The sequence below is a fragment of the Porites lutea genome, chromosome 2, assembly GCF_958299795.1.
Source record: "Porites lutea chromosome 2, jaPorLute2.1, whole genome shotgun sequence".
Taxonomy (NCBI): domain Eukaryota; kingdom Metazoa; phylum Cnidaria; class Anthozoa; order Scleractinia; family Poritidae; genus Porites; species Porites lutea.
Window position 1 is genome coordinate 27,155,788 of NC_133202.1, and position 17,679 is coordinate 27,173,466.

Genomic DNA, 17,679 nt, shown 5'->3' on the forward strand with positions numbered 1-17,679 from the left:
ACCTTTTTAGCATGTATTGAGGACAAATTTCAAGAGCAGTATTAGTAGTCCTCTGACCACACCACGTGATTGTCCCCAAAAATACTCAACATGTAACTGACCCGTGATGTGACGACAGTTTCTGGCATTTAACAAAAACTTTAACTTTTTCGACAAGCTGAATGCTGATGTAATACTGGTGTAATTGCCTTTACGTTGAAGTCCATATTTTACGTTGAAGAGGCTTATTAAACATAAACATTATTTTGATGTAATCAGTTAAGGAATCAAGCAAATGCAGGTGCAGTTCTTCTCTTCTCTTTGTACTCCACTGAGCCATGGTTCTCTTGAGTAGGTTATATTGGATAGTAAAATAATTTATTGAAGACTGTTGAAGACAACCCAGAAAAGACACCTTGAAAAAATGATGACACCATTCAGTGATATAAACGATGCCACTGTAGGTTTAATGTCAAGTCTGTCTTGATATAACTTACCTCTCTCTAAAAAAAAACTAATTGTCGGTGATGTCTCAGCTATAGTTTTTCTTCTCGCTTTGCTGTCCCTTGGGGGTTTGTTTTCATTGCTGGAAGTGGTATGAAGGGTCTTTTCAACTCCTCTAGTCATACAGCAGTATTCTCTGATCTGCCCAGATAACTTATGTTTTTATTAATATATTGTTATTGCTTATATAATTTTTTTCAAAACAGTAGCTTGGAACCTTCTTTTACATATTCTGTATTCTGTTTCCTTTTCCATTTCTGTTTCTATTTCCATGATTCCATTTCTGGATTCCGGATTCTGTGTTTTAGTGCTGACCTATGCACATACGCTTGTGCGTAATACAGCTGAATTTTGGAAGAAAATGCTTTTTCATTAAATTCCTGATCACAATTTTATCGTATTAAATTGGAATGACTGATAAATTTTTCTCATTTTATTGGCGCCTTTGTGTTGGTATTTCATTTATCATTATTTTTATTATTCCATAACACTAGAGATGGGTAAAATAAACAATTAACTGCTGCATTTTCCTTCTTATTTATTTACAGAAACTGTCCTGCGGAAGATACAGGAAATGGCATATCCAAGACCCATATTTAACAACTCTGTGGGGGAGCAGCCCCGAGATCCCCCTAGATTGGAGAGCCAAATTAGGTGCTCTAACTAATTTCTTGCCATGTAACTTACACCTTCAAAATCTTATATAATGTCCCTGATCATGCAGTAATATTAAAAATAAAAAAAACACTTGCCTAACGCATAATTTTGTTTATTAAAAAAATAAAAATGTCATCTAAGAGTCATCAAAGGGTCGTTAATGTGTGGGTTAGAAAAAATGTACCCACCCCATGGGGTATACCACTACAAATTATGGGAATGACGAAAGTCTTAAAGAAAGAAATTACAAAAGGAAAGTCGGAGGTAAAACTGGATTATTCCAGTGGGGTCAGTGGTGAAGTAGGCTAGTAGGCTAGTGATGGATCAGACCAAAACCTTCCTTGAGGTAAATGTTGCATAAAATATTTATGCAATCCAACATAAGTTTTCATAACCCTAAAAATAATATTAAAAATCTATTAAAAAAGCTTTTGCAATGTTTCCAAGTAACTTAAATCGTGTGGCATTCAGGGTAAACAGCTTACTATGTTTAAAACATGTAATAATCTTCCATGATTGTTATGCAGTAGATCACCAAGTTGCACCATGAAATCAGAACTCCCCTCATTGTCCGGAAAAGTGTGCATTGTGACAGGAGCATCTCGGGGTATTGGTAAAGGTATTGCCTTGATATTGGCTAAGGCAGGAGCCACTGTGTATATTACAGGTCAGTTTGACTTTTCAGGAAATTGTCTAATGGTTTGATAAGTACTCCCAAAACATCTTTGCAGGGCCATTGTGGCATTGTTTCCTGAATCCCTTACCCTATCATTGTAATATATTTATCAAAACATAATATGTGATTTCTCCTACCCTGTTTCAGACTTGACCTGCCTTTCTAAAGAGACATTATTTTAATTAGTCGAGCTTGCTTAGCAGCAAGACTCTAAAAATGCAAGCATTTCTTTTTTTTTGTTTTTTGTGTGTGCTTGCCAAATAAGAGGGATCATGGTCCCAGGTGTTCCTAGCAGAGACTGTGGAAACTGGGGATTAGAATCGTGATGTGTCCGACAACATATTACTCGGAGTACCATGCATGTTTTGTGAAGAAAGCTTAGGAGAGATTAATGGGAAAGATGTCAAAATTTTCCAGAATGGGTGGGTAAAAAAAAAATAATTGTAAATTGTAAATTGTAATTTGTTTACCCACGGATCACTAAGGAGTTCATAAGAACTCGTTGAAACGTGTCCGTGCGTTCCAGATCGAATTGGAATTTGAAAGTGTTGGTTTTGAAGGAGAGGGGAAAACCGGAGTACCCGGAGAAAAACCTCTCGGAGCAAGGGAGAGAACCAACAACAAACTCAACCCACATATGGCGTCGACGCCAGGATACGAACCCGGGCCACATTGGTGGGAGGCAAGCGCTCTCACCACTGCGCCACCCTTGCTCCCCTGGGTCCATGAAATTCTATTGCTTGAAAGCATTGATTGCATTGGAACAAGTGAATACTTTAGAGGTCGGAAAAAAAATGAAAAGTCTGGGAGTACCCCCCTGTTCACAAAAACAAGTAGCACCAAAATACAGAGATGTCAGGTTTAATGTTACTGACTCCCCCCCCCCCCCTTCCCACCAAGAAAGCTGGTCAATTGCCATATTGTTAATGTTTGTGAAGTTATACCAGCCATATAATGACTAGACTTTGTCCTAGCTAGCGAAAAGTTATTTTTTATTAGCGACTTCCATTTGTAGTCATATTTCTTTATTTTTTTAGCTCTGCCCACATTTTGCTACTGTAGGGTGGATTTAAGGTTATTTTAAGGGGGTGGGGAGTTGGTTAAAGTTTCACTAAGCTGAAACTGTGAATTGACTTATAAATTTAAGTAGATTAAAAAAAAACAACATATATACTTGTCCAATACTCTGACAAATTTATGCTTGGCTTTGTTAAATTTTTCATTTCTTGCTTCATTCTTTATTGTTATGCTTTTGTACAGTATTAAAATTTGTGAAGACAATACATTACAATGCCACGCATAAATTTGTTGGAGTATTGGACAACCCTTAACCCATTCGCTCCTGGAGATTTTGCCAAAAAACACGTTTTGAAGCTTGTCGAGTGGTTTTCTGATCACTGTCGTGCTATAAAGAGCTAAAACCTACCACAAACCGATTTACAGGTCGTACACTTCGCGGCCTTCTGATCCAGATACAAAATATCAGCTTGCGAAGTTCGGGCATGCGCAGAAAGCAAAATTTCGAGATAGTTTTTGGGTTTAAAAGTGACACAGCAGTCTTGACTTTTACTTTTCGCTTTCGCTCCTCCCCTCTTTTTTCGCTTTTCTTGCCTCCTTTTTCTTTTTCTCTTCTGGGCATTTAGAAGGCTTCATTTTGGGAGGAAAGCTTTTAGGATCTTAGGATTAGGTGAAAGGAACGGTAGGTGGGCAATGGAACAAGATTTTCATGGAGATTTTCAGGTCAATGTCACATGGTTTTTTGCTTCTTTCTCTGGTGTCCTTGACTGAATTGTGCTCATTAGGGTATGGTTTGAAAGATCTCTTCACTCTGCACAAGTTAGTGGACAAAGTTGTCTTTGATCTTTAAAACTGATGACGTCACAAAGGGTTGAAAGGACGTGGATCTGCACGGGCGGTTACGGGCGGTTCAGGGGCAAATGGGTTAAAACCTAGGGAAAATTAACTACACAAAAATTAGCTATTGATTTAATGACTTTCTAGCGATTAAAAGACTATTTCCAAGGGCTAAGACAGGCCCCCTAGATATTCCCACTTTCAGCAGACATTTTTGGGGCCCCCTAAAAAATAAATCCTAGATCTGCCCCACATATGCATGAACATGTAGTTTGTAAAAGTACTATTTTTTTTGGTAGGAAGGACTCTTGAAGCTACCGAGGGTAAGCCTGGGTCACTGCGGCAAACAGCTGAGGAGGTATTCAGATAACATTCTGTAGCTTTTGCAATTGTCTTTTCATACTCGCTCAATACCAGAATCTCTGTCCTTAATTTTAATGTTGAAGTTACTAAGCAAGGCTGCAAAGAGGGGCTGCTCAGAAGGGATTTGTTCAGGTCACCTTACGTGTAGTTGGACAAACCAGAAGAGTGAGCCTTTCTATGGGTATACCTGTGGATGTTATTTTTGTCAAACATTTTCCATCAAATTGTCAGTTTTTTTCAACAAAATTGTCGCGTATGAAGAATGGTTAAATTGCATGGTAACGCTAAGGACTAGCGATCTCAAAAATGAGAAACCATGACAATGACAAAGGAAACTGTAACAGGTTTAATCAGCGTAACAAAAACTCTGAACGTAACCTCCTGTAGCACACTTTTTGGCAGATTTCTCTGCTTTCATCGCACAACTGTTATAATATGTTGTCAAATTTTGTCAGAATGCAAATGTGGTCATAGTTTTAATCTCAAAGAACAACATCTTAGAATCCTTGTTTGATCAACTTCAACTTCAACTTCAACTTCAACTTCAACTTTATTTCATAAGACTATTGGTTACAATAGACTGGCCCACAAAATAGCAATTGCTAATCTAGGCGGACCAGTTAAAAGAAAAATAAATTGAAAGGAAAAGAAAGGAAAGGAAAAGGAAGGAAAACTACAATTTTAAGTTACAATAAATAATATTTTATCACAGTTTTATTTTAATTACATTAAATCTGAACAAGCAAACAAACAAATACTTTAATACAGAAATCACTAAACTATTAATCGAACTTTTTCAGCTATTAAGGGCGTCTCAATATAGTCATCTTCTCTTTTTAAAATATCCGAAAGCAATCGATCAATAGCGATACTTGCGACTCAGTTTTTGTCCGAATTACCCATGGAGAGGTATTGTTGGGCATAAAGTATATGTTGTAGTTAATTTTTTATCTCAGGTAATTTTTGTTTTTCTTTTGTTTTTGGGTATGATAATGTATGCTAACGAAGTTGAAACAAAGGAAAAATAAAAATTACCTGAGATAAAAAATTAACTACAACATATATATCATGTTGACTATTCAGTTAAAAACTTAAGCTTCAAAAGGACAATCTTTGGTATAAAATGTGAGCTGTCCAGTCATCACTTTTCTATGGGCACTTTTAGAATAGTAAAGAAACAGTACAATTTAAATCAATGAGCAACATTCAATGTTGAAATTTGCAGTTAAACCTTTCGCTGAAATATAGTGGCTCACAGGAAAACAACTGTAGGTGGACTGATTTATACAACTGATTACTTTTCTTTTGTTATATTTTCTTGGAAGTCAATTTTATGTTCATCCTGCAAGAATTCTTATCAACCAGTGATTAATTTTTTTAGATAGGACAAGAGAGTGCTGGACAGTGTATACCAGTTAAGTGTGACCATGGAAATGATGAAGAAGTCCAAAAGTTGTTTGATAAAGTCAACAAAGAACAAAATGGACGATTGGATATCCTTGTCAACAATGCCTTCAGTGGAGTGAAGGTGTAGACTTTTAAATTAACAAATAAATGATAAATTAATAAATAAATAAATACATGTACCATTTGAACTGGTAGCACATCCATAATATTTCAGGGTTCGTACTCTTTTTAGCTCTTCAAATTCCATGACTTCCCATGACTTTTCCATGACCTTAACTTTAGCTCTCATTTTAACATATTTTCAAGACTTTCCTTGTTTTGGGGTATTTTTTGACCTTACTCAATTCAACAGATACAAACTGTCGTGTCCACCTAGACTACGGGTTGTCCCCCATTTTTCCTCAGGGATAGTAGGGCGAGCGAAGCGCGAGCGTGCGTGAAAATCATCCCACGTGAGAAAAGGCGACACGCGGCGGGGAGAGAACGCCTTTTCTCGCGTGGAGTGATTTTCACACGCGCTCGCATTTCACTCGCTCTACTATCTCTGATGAAAAATGTTGGATGTCCACCAAACATGCGTGCTGTTTAGTTACTCATCTCAATCTTACACTGTCGTTGCTTTGACATTCTACAGTAATTAATTCACCAAACATAACTTTTATTTTCCATGACTTTCCAGAACCAACAATTAAATTCCATGACTTTTCCAGGCCTGGAAAAAAGATGAAGTTCTTAAATTTTATGACTTTCCAGGTTTTCCATGACTGAACCCTAAGAACCCTGCAATGTGTTTCTTTATCTACCATTCTGATTTACTGGTAACATTGCAAAGTAGATACCCACTCAGAGAAAAACCTCTCAAAACAAGGAGGAGAATAGCCTGCGAGCAAGTTCTCCTGGGGCGATCTGGCGGTGGGGCAAAAAAGGAGAGAGGTTTGAAAGGTTTCAAGCCAATAAAGGTGTCTCGCCTCTTAGCCTGTAAGCAAGCTCTCCCACGGGAACATATATAACATCATTGCCTGATTAAAAATCAGCCAATCAGCATTTCGCATCCCATTCTGGGACGCAGATATTCAATTTTATGAGATGCGAGTGCAAACTCTCCTCCTCTTTTCGCTCTCCCACCCCCGTACCCCCGGGAACCCCAGGAGAGCTTGCTCGCAGGCTAGGAGGAGAAAGTAACAGCAAACTTAATTCACATGTGACCTTTTTGGGTGAATGAGGTCTCTGCAATGGAAACAAGACGACATTTTTTTTAAGGGAGAGGTGGGGGGTTGTTCTGGGCCTGTAAGCCTTTTTTTCATTTTCGCGGCACTGAAACCGGAACCCGCACTTGAAAAGTCTCTGGCATCAGTATGCTGATAGGGAACATGTTACTGACAGTTATTTTTGTGTTATGCTTAGGCGATTTTTGATAATGCTGGAAAACCATTTTATGAACAGGTAAGGATTTATTTTGATAAGTGGCAGTTTTGAATAATTCTGCTTTCACCAAATATTAATCTATATTTCTCTTGGAGGTCGAACATTTAATCAACTTCCAACTGAAATATGGAATACGTCTTAAGTTCATAGTCTTGCCAGTTAAACAAACCCTAAACGATAGTTTTGCAACCGTCACTGGCTTCAGTTAAACGTGAAAACATGTGCAACTTTCTTTCTAGTTAGAAGCGCTGAAACTTCTGATGATCGACCTGGAACTTAACTGACCATTTCACATGCATCTCCGTAAATGTCATCCATTGCCGCATAACTCGTACACTTATGCAGAAAGACCTAGGTTAAGACATAACAGAGAACACTAGGCGAAATCTTTGGTCTAAATGTTAAAAGAAATTGCCAAAACGCAATCGGTCCAGTCGCAAGAAATTTTCATCTTCCGAATCATGTCATGTTGTTTGAAGTGTTTAGAGCATAGAGTGTTTTCAGATGACGTCACGGCGGCCATGTTGGTGTCCCAAAGCAATCCTGTGGGAATTGAACTCTTTTCTTATGTAAACACTCTTTTGTTCCAATAAATTTGCATAGATGCTGGCCACGTGAGTGAAAACGCTCCATATTTGGAATTCAATTGGTCCAAAAAACGTTTTTAAATTATAGCAAATAGCATGACATGGCCCCTTTAAGAATCTGTGGTTGCACCCAACGTGCTTCTGTCTTCCAAGCCTCTTTTATTTTCCTCTCTTTCTTTCTCTTCCCTCCTTCTTTCCTTCCCTCCTTTGTTCACAGTTTTCGTCTTTTCTTTAGCCTGCCAGCATGTGGGATCAATTGAATAATGTGGGGCTCAGGTAAGCACATTCATATGTTTAAGGAATAGTCTGTTGCAAGGATTGTTTTAGTTACACGTTTCAATACTTTCTTGACTCTCTGAATTCAGTGGCCACTTGTGGTTTCACGTGAGACTTAATTGAATTGCACCACGGGATTGTTTTTTATTTGCGAGATTGCAGAGGAACCTGGGTCAAAATTCGTCCGCCAAAACAGTCCTATGACGCACTTTGACACTTCAACTCGGACCCAGCCTTGTGTGAAAACTTGCTCAAAATGGTTAATTCCTCCGAAATGACTTGTGCCCCACTGATACCGAAACTTAAGCAGGACTTCTTTATATAGAGATTCGTTATATCGAGGTTCCACTGTATCCTCCTTTCCCAACATCCCAAGTGAGTTATCACGCTACCGGCGCAATAAACCATAGATTTTTAACCAATCAGAACGCGCGTACTGTCTTAGTTATTTTATAAAAAGATGTAAAGAAATGGTAGCGCGATTTTTGTTTGACCTTGAGATGAAAACACGCGAACAAAACAGAAACAACAAACGAAAGGAAATAGAGCGATCTGATTGGTTAATCGACCGGATACAAACGCGCGTGGCTTTTGATTGGTTAAGCGAACTCTCGGGTGAAAAAATTTCATGCCCTAGAACTTTCTAGAAATCAATCGATACTTCACTTTGACGTCATACTGCAACGTGATTGGCCAATCGAACGATGTCTTCTCCATATTAGAATTTTCTCTGGCGGGAAAACGAAGAGTCCATGTTTTGATCTTTTCATCCATTGGCTGATAAAACAAATAACGAACACTTACCAAAACCATTTTTCAAGGTCATGCGAAAATCGCCCTATCCGTTGTGTCCCTTTTCTCCCTCCAGGTCTAATTACATTGCCGCGTGGCATGCAGCCAAGATGATGGTTCCAGCAAAGCAAGGACTTATCGTTAACGTTTCGTCGTTCGGAGGATTGAGATATCTCTTCAACGTTTCATATGGTGTAGGAAAAGCTGCGGTAAGACACACTACAGTGGGACCCGGTCAATACTAACACCAAAGGGACCTGCCATAGTGTCCTTAAAATCCGAGGCGCAGTTGTTCGAAGGCCGATTAGCCCTTAATCCGGGGTTAAATTTAACCCGGGTTTCTTTTTCTTGTGTTCAAAGGCATTTTCTCGGATAATTTTCACTGTTATTTTTAGAGCTTCCAATCATCAACTTGTAGACAAAAAGAATTAAAACTGATTTGCTTTTAAAGCTTTCAAATCTGTATTCAAATCTCGCATAAACCTTGGTTATCTTAACCCAGCTTTGAACAACTCGGCCCGGGTGTCCATATTAAGCGAGCTCTCAGAAAAAAACGTCAAGAGCACATATTTTGTCGATGCAAAGAATTGAGCAGACATTTTAACGAGAAAGCGTTGTTTAATTACTTAACAGTAACTGCAACAAGTTCATCGTAAAGAAATCTTTCAATCCTATGTCATTGTCTCAGACTAAAATAACCGTTTAAGTATTGTTCTTGAAACACGAAATGGAATCCATGACTTTACTTTGTATTGACGCTTTTTGTTTGCGAGACTCAGCCGGCAGGCGGACTGAATGTTAGGCAGGCCTTATGAAGGGTCACTTGCCTTTTCTGTTGGGTTTTCATTGGTAAGACATTAAATTATAGACAGTCCGCAGAAGAGAACTGTCCTTTGTCGGGGTTGATGATGTGTGAGAGTTTGTGACTCGGGACACAGAAAAGTGTCTGTTGTCCGTATAAATCGGTGTGGTTATGAGAAAATATATGAGCTTTAATTTTTGTCGGGACAAACAAAACTGTCTGTTATATACCGGTGTCCCTAAACGGAGGTTCCACTGTATTTTTTTATGTGCCTTTTTGCTTACGCACCAAGAAATTGTTTTTGTCGGTGTGTCGTATAGAGGGGATGGAAGGACGGTGGGTGAGCTGTAGTCTTCGGGTGCTTCGTGACTTTTGTAACAGTGTGGAATAGACTACTTCATGCTCTCGAGTGCGGGATAGATAATCTGATGAAAATGACAAGAAATTTAGAGGTTTTTAAAGTTAAAGTTCAACAATGCTATGGTCGTCCTGAATTAATGCGTTTAAGACACTCTTTGGCAAAGCTAACATGGTACAACTTTAGCCTACACATATTTCACCATGTTGATTGGTACAATTGCGTGAGAAGATCATAATGTAGTTTGCTGGGTTTTTTTCTTTTTTTTCCTGGGAGTTTGTGTTTGCGGCAATCGGTTGAGAACCCTTCAAGAAATTCGCGACAATTTCCAAGCCATATGTCTTGACGTCTGCCGCTTAAACGCCTGTTATTCGGAATTATGATTTAAATATTAGGACGTATTTTAGGGTCACCTTGAATGCATCAATATTAGGTATTAAAGCGTTGTTATCTTACATAGAATGATCGAATGGCTGCGGACATGGCTGTGGAGCTGAAGAAACAGAATGTTGCCTGCGTGTCACTTTGGCCTGGAGCTGTGATGACTGAACATGTCAATGACTTTTTAAGCCAGCCACAAGATGAGATTGTAACTTTTTTATATTTATACTTCCTACCCCCCCCCCCCCCCCCTTGCCGAAAAGAAGCGTTTTATCAGGTCTAAGGCACGATACGTAAGCAAGTGTTTTTAGCTGTGCTAAAACAAAAACTTCGATTTTATTTACACGGCTTTACGAAATTTTTTCTTGATCTATTTATCGACCGCAATTGTCAACGAAGAAAGCTGAGGTGTATAGAAAATAGCTGTTTACACGATTTAGGAACAGATACTCATCAAGTAAAACTTCCGCCTTGCTTGTGTAAAGGCAACTTTTATAAGTTTCTGTAAATTTTAAAGTGGAATTGCCGTCATTGACTTACCACGTATTTTCGGATGAAGTAACTCGAAATATTACCAAGACTATTTTTATTTTCCAAAATTCTTGAAGATGAACGTTATGATTTGTTATTGATTACACAAGCACGATGAAATATTCGGTTCAGTTCTGTTTTCTTTAAATTAGTCTACTTGTTTTTTTTTGTTACCTTAAAGTCCAGCAAGGCAGCTGCAGTTTTCAAAGATGCTGAGGATCCAACATTTTCAGGCAAGGCCGTGGCTTGGTTGGCTTCAGGTATCATTACAGTCGATTTGTTAAACCCTCTAATCCCCGATATCAACATAGAAATTCTTCAGACTGATCACCATACATTTCCATAAAAAAAATTAGTTCAGAGAATCTGTTAAAAGATCAAAGCGTTTTCTCTTTAGTGATTGTTGTGTTAAATGTCAAAATCTTTTCTCTTAATGACGTATGGATATTTTGTGTTAACAGAAAATTGAGGTTAGTCACTCTTTTGGACTGGAGGGGTCAAAGAAATATCGCCACCCTCCTTCAATCTTTAATTCGTGGAGTATTTGTTTATTAATATTCATTTATATATTTATTTATTTATGGTCGGAGACTAAACACAGACCTCCACGCTGTCGCCTTATCTGTCCACGAGATTTGAAGACTTTCCAGTTTGTATTGCAAAATCAAATACTTCTGGGAAGTCTCGAAAAGCCAATACATCATAAAAACCTTAAAGCAAATATGATATATTCTGTGACTGATTTCTGTGAGTTTTAAAGACCAGTCGGAATGCCATTTTGAACAACAATCAGTGGCAATTTTTCGCTTTTAACATGACACATTTAATCTAACCTGTGCTTCAATACAGCCGCTCTAAATACAGGCTATATCTAACAGATGGACCATTAAAAAACTTATAGGGAGGGGGGCAAAGTACGAAAAATTATTCGTGCTGGGGAAACACCATGCCCCAATCGTTTCTGTTAGGGAAAATTACATGAAATAAATCATGCATGCCAAGAAACACTAAAAAATATTCATGCACTGACCTAAAAAAATTCGTACAAAAAATTCATGCGACTCCCTAACATTTGAAAGCTGCTCACTGGCTTAACAGTTGTGACGTTAATCGAAGCTTTTTGTTAGGGAATTATTGAAAACTTGGCTTTTTGAAACTGAGAAGCGGCTGCTTATTCATGATATTTTTTTTAAGATCTAGCAGTATGGTGCTATTTAAGTCAGTGTTTAAAGTTTCCAAAAGCCGTAGCCATGTTGTGAATTACTCTTTTAAATTCATTTTACCATGCAATTATATATATGTTTTTTTCAGCCCATGAAAGCCAATCGCTTATCGAATGTTACGGGGTTTAGGGGTAGCTTGGAAATTTTGAGCCCAGTGTAGTAGAAACAGCGGCAAAGTGAGTTTAGTCACCAGTCTTGTGGTCAGTCTCGCTCACACCCTATACTCTACTGTTTAATGCTAGTCCAGTTTTCTATTCCCTTTTCATATTTAATGATTGATTCCGATGACCAGTTTTTGATATTTCCACAACATTAGATCCAAACATCATGAAGAAGAGCGGGCGCATTCTGTTAACAGCTGAGTTGGGGCGTGAATACGGCTTCAAAGACGTCGGAGGTGAGTTAATAGGGAGTTTTAGGGCCTGTTTACTTGGAGTTGAGGGACCCCAGATAGGTGAGGTAACCTGCCTGTCCTTATAAACTTTCATATGATCACCCCAACTATCATGTAAAAGTGATCAAATTAAAATGAGACATTATGTTGCCAGGCGGGTTACCCCACCCAACTCCCAACCCCCCCCCCCCCCCCCCGGCCATGTAAAAAGACCCTATGATGCCACGACAGCAACGGCAACGAGAACGTGGTGAAAGCAAAAGGTTGAATAGGCTAAACAACAACTCTACACTTGTTGTTCAAAACTTTTTTTGTTCAATTTTGCCGTCACAGCGCGCCAACAGCGACGTGAGAATGCCTAGTTTTGCGTTTGATAGAGGACTTGAACAAGCGATTACGATTTTTTTTTTTCTTTCTGAACTTGGATTTGGTTCTGAAGGAGTCAATTCCAGGAGAGATTGCTTCAACTGTCGCTTGCATTTGACAAAGTGAGGGAGCTGGAATGATCGCGATGATAGAAAGAACGCGAATTTCCTTTTTAAGCGACGCTTTCTCTTTTTCATTGCACTTTTCTGTTTGTAAACAGCAAATATGGCAGTGGAGTCCGTCCAGATCGATCGCTCATGAAAAATTGTTAGTCCCTCTGCGATACTCTAGCATACATTAATCAAAATCCATTTATTCTTTTAGGAGTCCAGCCATTGTCATATCGACAAGTCAAGAAACTTGTCTCATATCAATATCCTTCCGTGTCGTGGATGATCCCTGAGTTTGTTTATGTTCCCGGCTGGTTAATGGCAGTAAGCAGTCATAAGTTTTGATGGCATTTATATGTGAGATATCCAGCTGCCTGTAAGTGGATGAAAGAAGTTTGTGACCACTGTTTAAGTTCAGGGGCATTGTTGATTAGAGACGTAATTTCCTGATTTTTGGTGAATTCACTGTAGAATCGCAAGCTTTTTTGTACCTAATAATCCAGAAACTTCAATCCAAAAATGTAGTTTTTCTAATAGCAGGTGAACTGGTAGCCTGAAATTCATCCGATTGCTTTGAGTCGTTTTCTCCTCTCAACAACGTCGTTACTGAGGGAGTAATAACGACTCGAAGTAATAGGATGAAATTCAGGCTAGTGAACTTGAATATGGGCAATTTCTGGGTTGCCTTAAGTGCCTATGTGCAAAGCCACTGACATAAAATGACTTTTTATTCTCATGCAAATAAAACTCATTTTCACGTGAAAGGTTTTGCACTTAGCCTCGTTTTGAAAGTAAAAGTTTTTGGAACTCGGAAATGGCTTGGGTAGATGGATAATTACTCAATGGCCGTTTTTACTCTAAGGACGCATTATCCGTCTGGACGAACTCGGGCAAACATTTTGTAGTTCGTCTAGGTTATGCGTCTCTGGTATAAAGACGGGCACAACACGCATTATGCGTCCAGACAAACTACCTTTCGTAGTGCGTCGTTCAAGACGTATTTCGAAGGAAAGTTCGTCCAGACGCATAACCAGACGAACAACAAATGTTTGCCCAAGTTCGTCCAGTCGGATAATGCGTCCATAGTATAAAAAAGGCCAATGGTGCTTTACATTAGGTGTTAAAAGAAAAATACGACATTGAAGTGAAGGTTAAAATACTAAAAGGAATGTTGAAAAGTATTGCATTAAGTTACTCTTAGTTTTAACATATTTTAATATGTTATCAAAATTTTTAATATAGTTTTGAAAAGTGTATACTGCCTTTTCCAGCCAACGCTTATTGGCGGATTCAGATCTTTATGTAATTTAGGGGGCCCGATCGCGATCATACAGTCCTTATCATAAGATGGGGGGGGGCAGCTTCGAAAGTAATGAGGTCCCCCGGCCTGCCTTCTCCTAGATCAGCCGTTGACGCCATCTGGAATGCACAAAGGCGAAGGTTTTAGGAACTGGATAACATTTCCTCAGATAAGATGCAACGCTTGAGTAAGTACTCTTGACCGAATGCTTTTCCTTTTTCCTCGGCCGCTAGTTATTGGGAATGGATAATCTTTGCGTTTAAAATTTGTCAATCGTGTTTTGTACGTCGCGGAACGCTGGTACACAGGAAATCAAATGTATATTAGCATTAATGAGAAAAAACTTTAATAAACGTATTTTCTTGGATATGGAGAGTTTAAGATAGCTAATATAAAAGTAAAAAAATTTATTGTAGATAGCTATTAAGCGACATATAGATTTGTGAATTAAACGTGCGTGATTTACTTAGTGAGTGTTTTGTATTTTCTTCGTGATTATCACCTTTAAAGCGAGTCTTCACTTCGCATGCCCTTTCCTCTGTAGAGGCATCTTTTTTTCAAAGGGAGGCTGGGGAGACTCGCCACTTAAGAAACGAGAAAGGAACTGGGTCGATTTACTTTCGCAAAGACTTCTGGGAATGTTGCTGGGGCCAGTGGAAAAAATTGGCCAATAGCTGACCGTCGCGTCCCCAGTAACGATCCCAGAAGCATTTGCGGTACGCTTTTCGGCTCCAGTTCCCTTCTCGTTTTTCAAGTGGCGAATTTAAACTCTTCGTTATGGTTTTATGGGCTCCGACTTCGAAAATCAGTTTTCTCGGCCCCGCGGGCTTCAGTCTGGCCTAAGAATTTGGTGAGGGTCCCGGGCCCGGGCCCGGGCCCCGTCCCCGCTCTTAGATATGACCAATGTCATATATATGATCATAACATTTCGTCTTTCTTGAGTAACCACATGCTGATTATAAGTGGGCATTGTCGGAACCCGCATCAGATCAGCCTCTGAAACTGTTATTCATTTGATAAACTGTCAAAAAAACTCGATTTAGTGATTCATCCGCGGATACTTCGAGATGCGTCCAAAAATACTTTGTCCATCGTCAGTTTATTTAATTAACCTCGCGCTTGCGTTTGTTCTTATCGGATAAAAAGAGCGCTGCGTCTCTTATTTATTTCTTTCGAAATCCTCAAGCCTTGTCAAGGCTGATTCTGACGGAGAATTAGGAGAGCAAAAGGCCATTTCCGAGTTCCAAAATTCTCACTTTGAAAACGAAGCTAAGTGCAAACCTTACTTGAGAAAATGGCTTCGCACTTAGCCTCGCTTTGAAACAGAGGACTGGGGCTACTCGGAAATTCGCTATTTAACAATTATTCCACGCGTGCACGTTGGATAGGAGACGGTAGATGGCTCATATCCAACATTTTCGAGTGGAGTAATTGTTTTATTAAAAACGCCCACAAAATATCGAGAATTCTTCCCGACTTTATTTGTAAAACCAACCGATTTTCAGCTTGTTTTTAATTTTGAGTAGACGCGTACAGGTACCATAATTGGAGAGGATGGTATAATGCCTCATACACCACGATGGCTAAGCCAATCAGAGCTCAAGAATTGTATTATCCAAATGATTTAGTTTGTAATGATTTCACATAGACCATAACGCAAAATTTTGCATAACTATTGTTTCCAATTTCTCCTCGGTATTACAGTCGTCCCAAGCGAAATCGAAGACAGTGGTTATGCAAAATTTTAAGGGTCGTGACTAGAATGGATACTCCAAAATCAGGTATCCGCTCGGAGACTGGAACTGAATAAAATTATTTTTCGGCAAATCGCTCCGACTCTTTACGACCTTGTTGTGTTGAAAGACTAAGTATACAAAGACTGAAGAAGGCTAAGATGAGAATGGTTACTCCAAAATATGGATCAAAGCCTACATAGAGGTTAGTTGTTTTTCACGTTCTTTGTAAGAATTTAGTGCAAGGAGCAAACAATGTCTGTTTAATTACAGTACCACTACCGCGACTGCCGTGTAAAGCTTATTCATAGCAAAGTATCTGTTTGGATAGCTCAGAATGAGGTGGATACTTCAGAATAAGAATGGCCAAAATATGGAAGTTTTGGCCATCTGGATTATTATTACTGAACTTCCCAATACAAACATGATTGTTACGTTTACAAAGAGGGTACAAATACAGTTAAGGTCAGTTAACCATCTTGTAATTTTATGGGTTAGTTGATTCCAAGTGTTAACAATAGTAAAAAACACATAAGGGACCTGTCATTTATTAGAGGGCTGGTGCAATTGGGGGAAGGGTCATTAAATTTTATGTAGCCAAAAAGGGGAGGGTCACCCTCGGGAGGGCCATACCATTTTTAGCAAACATTGCTGTTCACTTAAAATAAAAATAAATCAACAAATAAAATATATTATTTCACAAATAAGTTCCTTGCACAGTAAGCATTTTAAACTTTCATAATGATCAACCTGAACTACCCAACAACCCTAAATATACGTCTTTTTCTTGATTTGTTTTTCAACAGCAACACACTGCGAAACATGTCTTTGCATTGATCAAGTTTCTCATTAAGATATTTCAATTCACTGTTTACTCTTTTTTTAGCTTCATCAAGCCTTGTAATAACAGCTTCATCGAACGATTTAGAATACTCTTCTCCTCGTATAAAATTACCAGTCTTTGAGTGAAACAGGGTGTTAAGGTGAGCTTTAATGCGTCTATCCATATCTAAACTCACTGAGCTTCATAATGTTCGCCCTCAATATTAACTAATCAGCTGGGACAAGAACATAATCGGTCGTGTAAAATTTTCCAGCAGCACCAGGATTGTTCGTGCTCAATATTGCTTCAATGCATGAGGTGATCTTAGATACCTGTTCCTGAATGTCGTATTGGCACCTCCCTTCATCACAAGGTAAAAGTTGATCTCTTTTAATAATCCCTGTCATATCTTTTAGTGTGGGGAGGGTCATAACTATTTTTGGCCATACAAGGGGGAGGGTTACATTTTTTTCTGCAGGAAATTGGGGTGGGGGGGGGGGCATAAAAAAAATTCACCTGGGAAAAAAAAATTGCACCAGCCCAACCCCCCCCCCCCCCCTCTAATAAATGACAGGTCCCTAATTTACTTCAGGTCATACTTCTTGTAACTTGGTGATCACTATTACAAGCGCAGGCAGACATATGCTCAAGTTTCTAAAAAAGAAAATGGTCCTGCAGATTGTATTAGTGTAGTGTCTCTGTATAGCTCTGATATAGGACCTGGAGCCTACAGTGGCAGTTCGGAATCTTCAGATAAGAAGAGGGGTGGGGCAGGGGGGGGGAGGATTCTCACCAGACATAGAGCCAGATGCCGTAAACGCTATTGTCATAGGGAGTTCTCCGGGCGCTCAGCTGGGGTAAACTTCCCAAAAGGCTGTGTTTCTTCTCGAGAAACTGATATTTTCTCTAATGTAAGTGCGGGCGCTGAAAGGTGCTTATAAACGCATCCTTGAACTGGACGAAAAAGAGCTGGCTTTCGAGGGCTTTGCGTTGGGCACACCCCCGGGGGCCCCGGGGGATACTGATAACGCCGATCGCTGACTGTGCGTAAGTCTTTCAAAGAAAGCCCAGTTTTCTATGTATTTGGAGGTTAGGGAGTTTTGATCATCGAAACGATGAATTATATTTGCCCAATATC

At 39.1% G+C, this 17,679-nt stretch overlaps 1 protein-coding gene and 1 long non-coding RNA gene across 5 annotated transcripts; both read left to right on the top strand.

Annotated features, from left to right (window-relative positions):
- Positions 1-1,035: 1,035 nt before the first annotated feature.
- Positions 1,036-14,455, top strand: LOC140928168 (dehydrogenase/reductase SDR family member 1-like). The gene is made up of 11 exons (XM_073377877.1): positions 1,036-1,137; positions 1,668-1,807; positions 3,970-4,028; positions 5,415-5,561; positions 6,845-6,883; positions 7,688-7,728; positions 8,597-8,729; positions 10,141-10,269; positions 10,774-10,852; positions 12,132-12,212; positions 12,900-14,455. The coding sequence occupies exons 1-11, from the start codon at positions 1,058-1,060 to the stop codon at positions 13,028-13,030; spliced, it is 1,059 nt and encodes a 352-aa protein (XP_073233978.1). The 5' UTR covers positions 1,036-1,057; the 3' UTR covers positions 13,031-14,455.
- A 1,278-nt stretch (positions 14,456-15,733) lies between these two features.
- Positions 15,734-17,023, top strand: LOC140926788 (uncharacterized). 4 transcript variants are annotated; one of them, XR_012164474.1, is made up of 4 exons: positions 15,734-15,923; positions 15,992-16,183; positions 16,605-16,701; positions 16,816-17,023. It is a non-coding gene; the product is annotated as an uncharacterized lncRNA (long non-coding RNA). The 4 variants fall into 4 exon arrangements; XR_012164473.1 differs by having other exon boundaries at positions 16,819-17,023; XR_012164475.1 differs by lacking the exon at positions 15,992-16,183 and having other exon boundaries at positions 16,819-17,023.
- Positions 17,024-17,679: the final 656 nt, after the last annotated feature.

Bases quoted from the DNA above. Each gene is read 5' to 3' on its own strand.
- LOC140928168 (XM_073377877.1), top strand. From the start codon at position 1,058: ATGGCATATCCAAGACCCATATTTAACAACTCTGTGGGGGAGCAGCCC. The intron at 4,029-5,414 runs GTATTCAGATAA...TAATTTTTTTAG, and splicing joins TGCGGCAAACAGCTGAGGAG to ATAGGACAAGAGAGTGCTGG. The intron at 10,270-10,773 runs GTAACTTTTTTA...GTTACCTTAAAG, and splicing joins GCCAGCCACAAGATGAGATT to TCCAGCAAGGCAGCTGCAGT.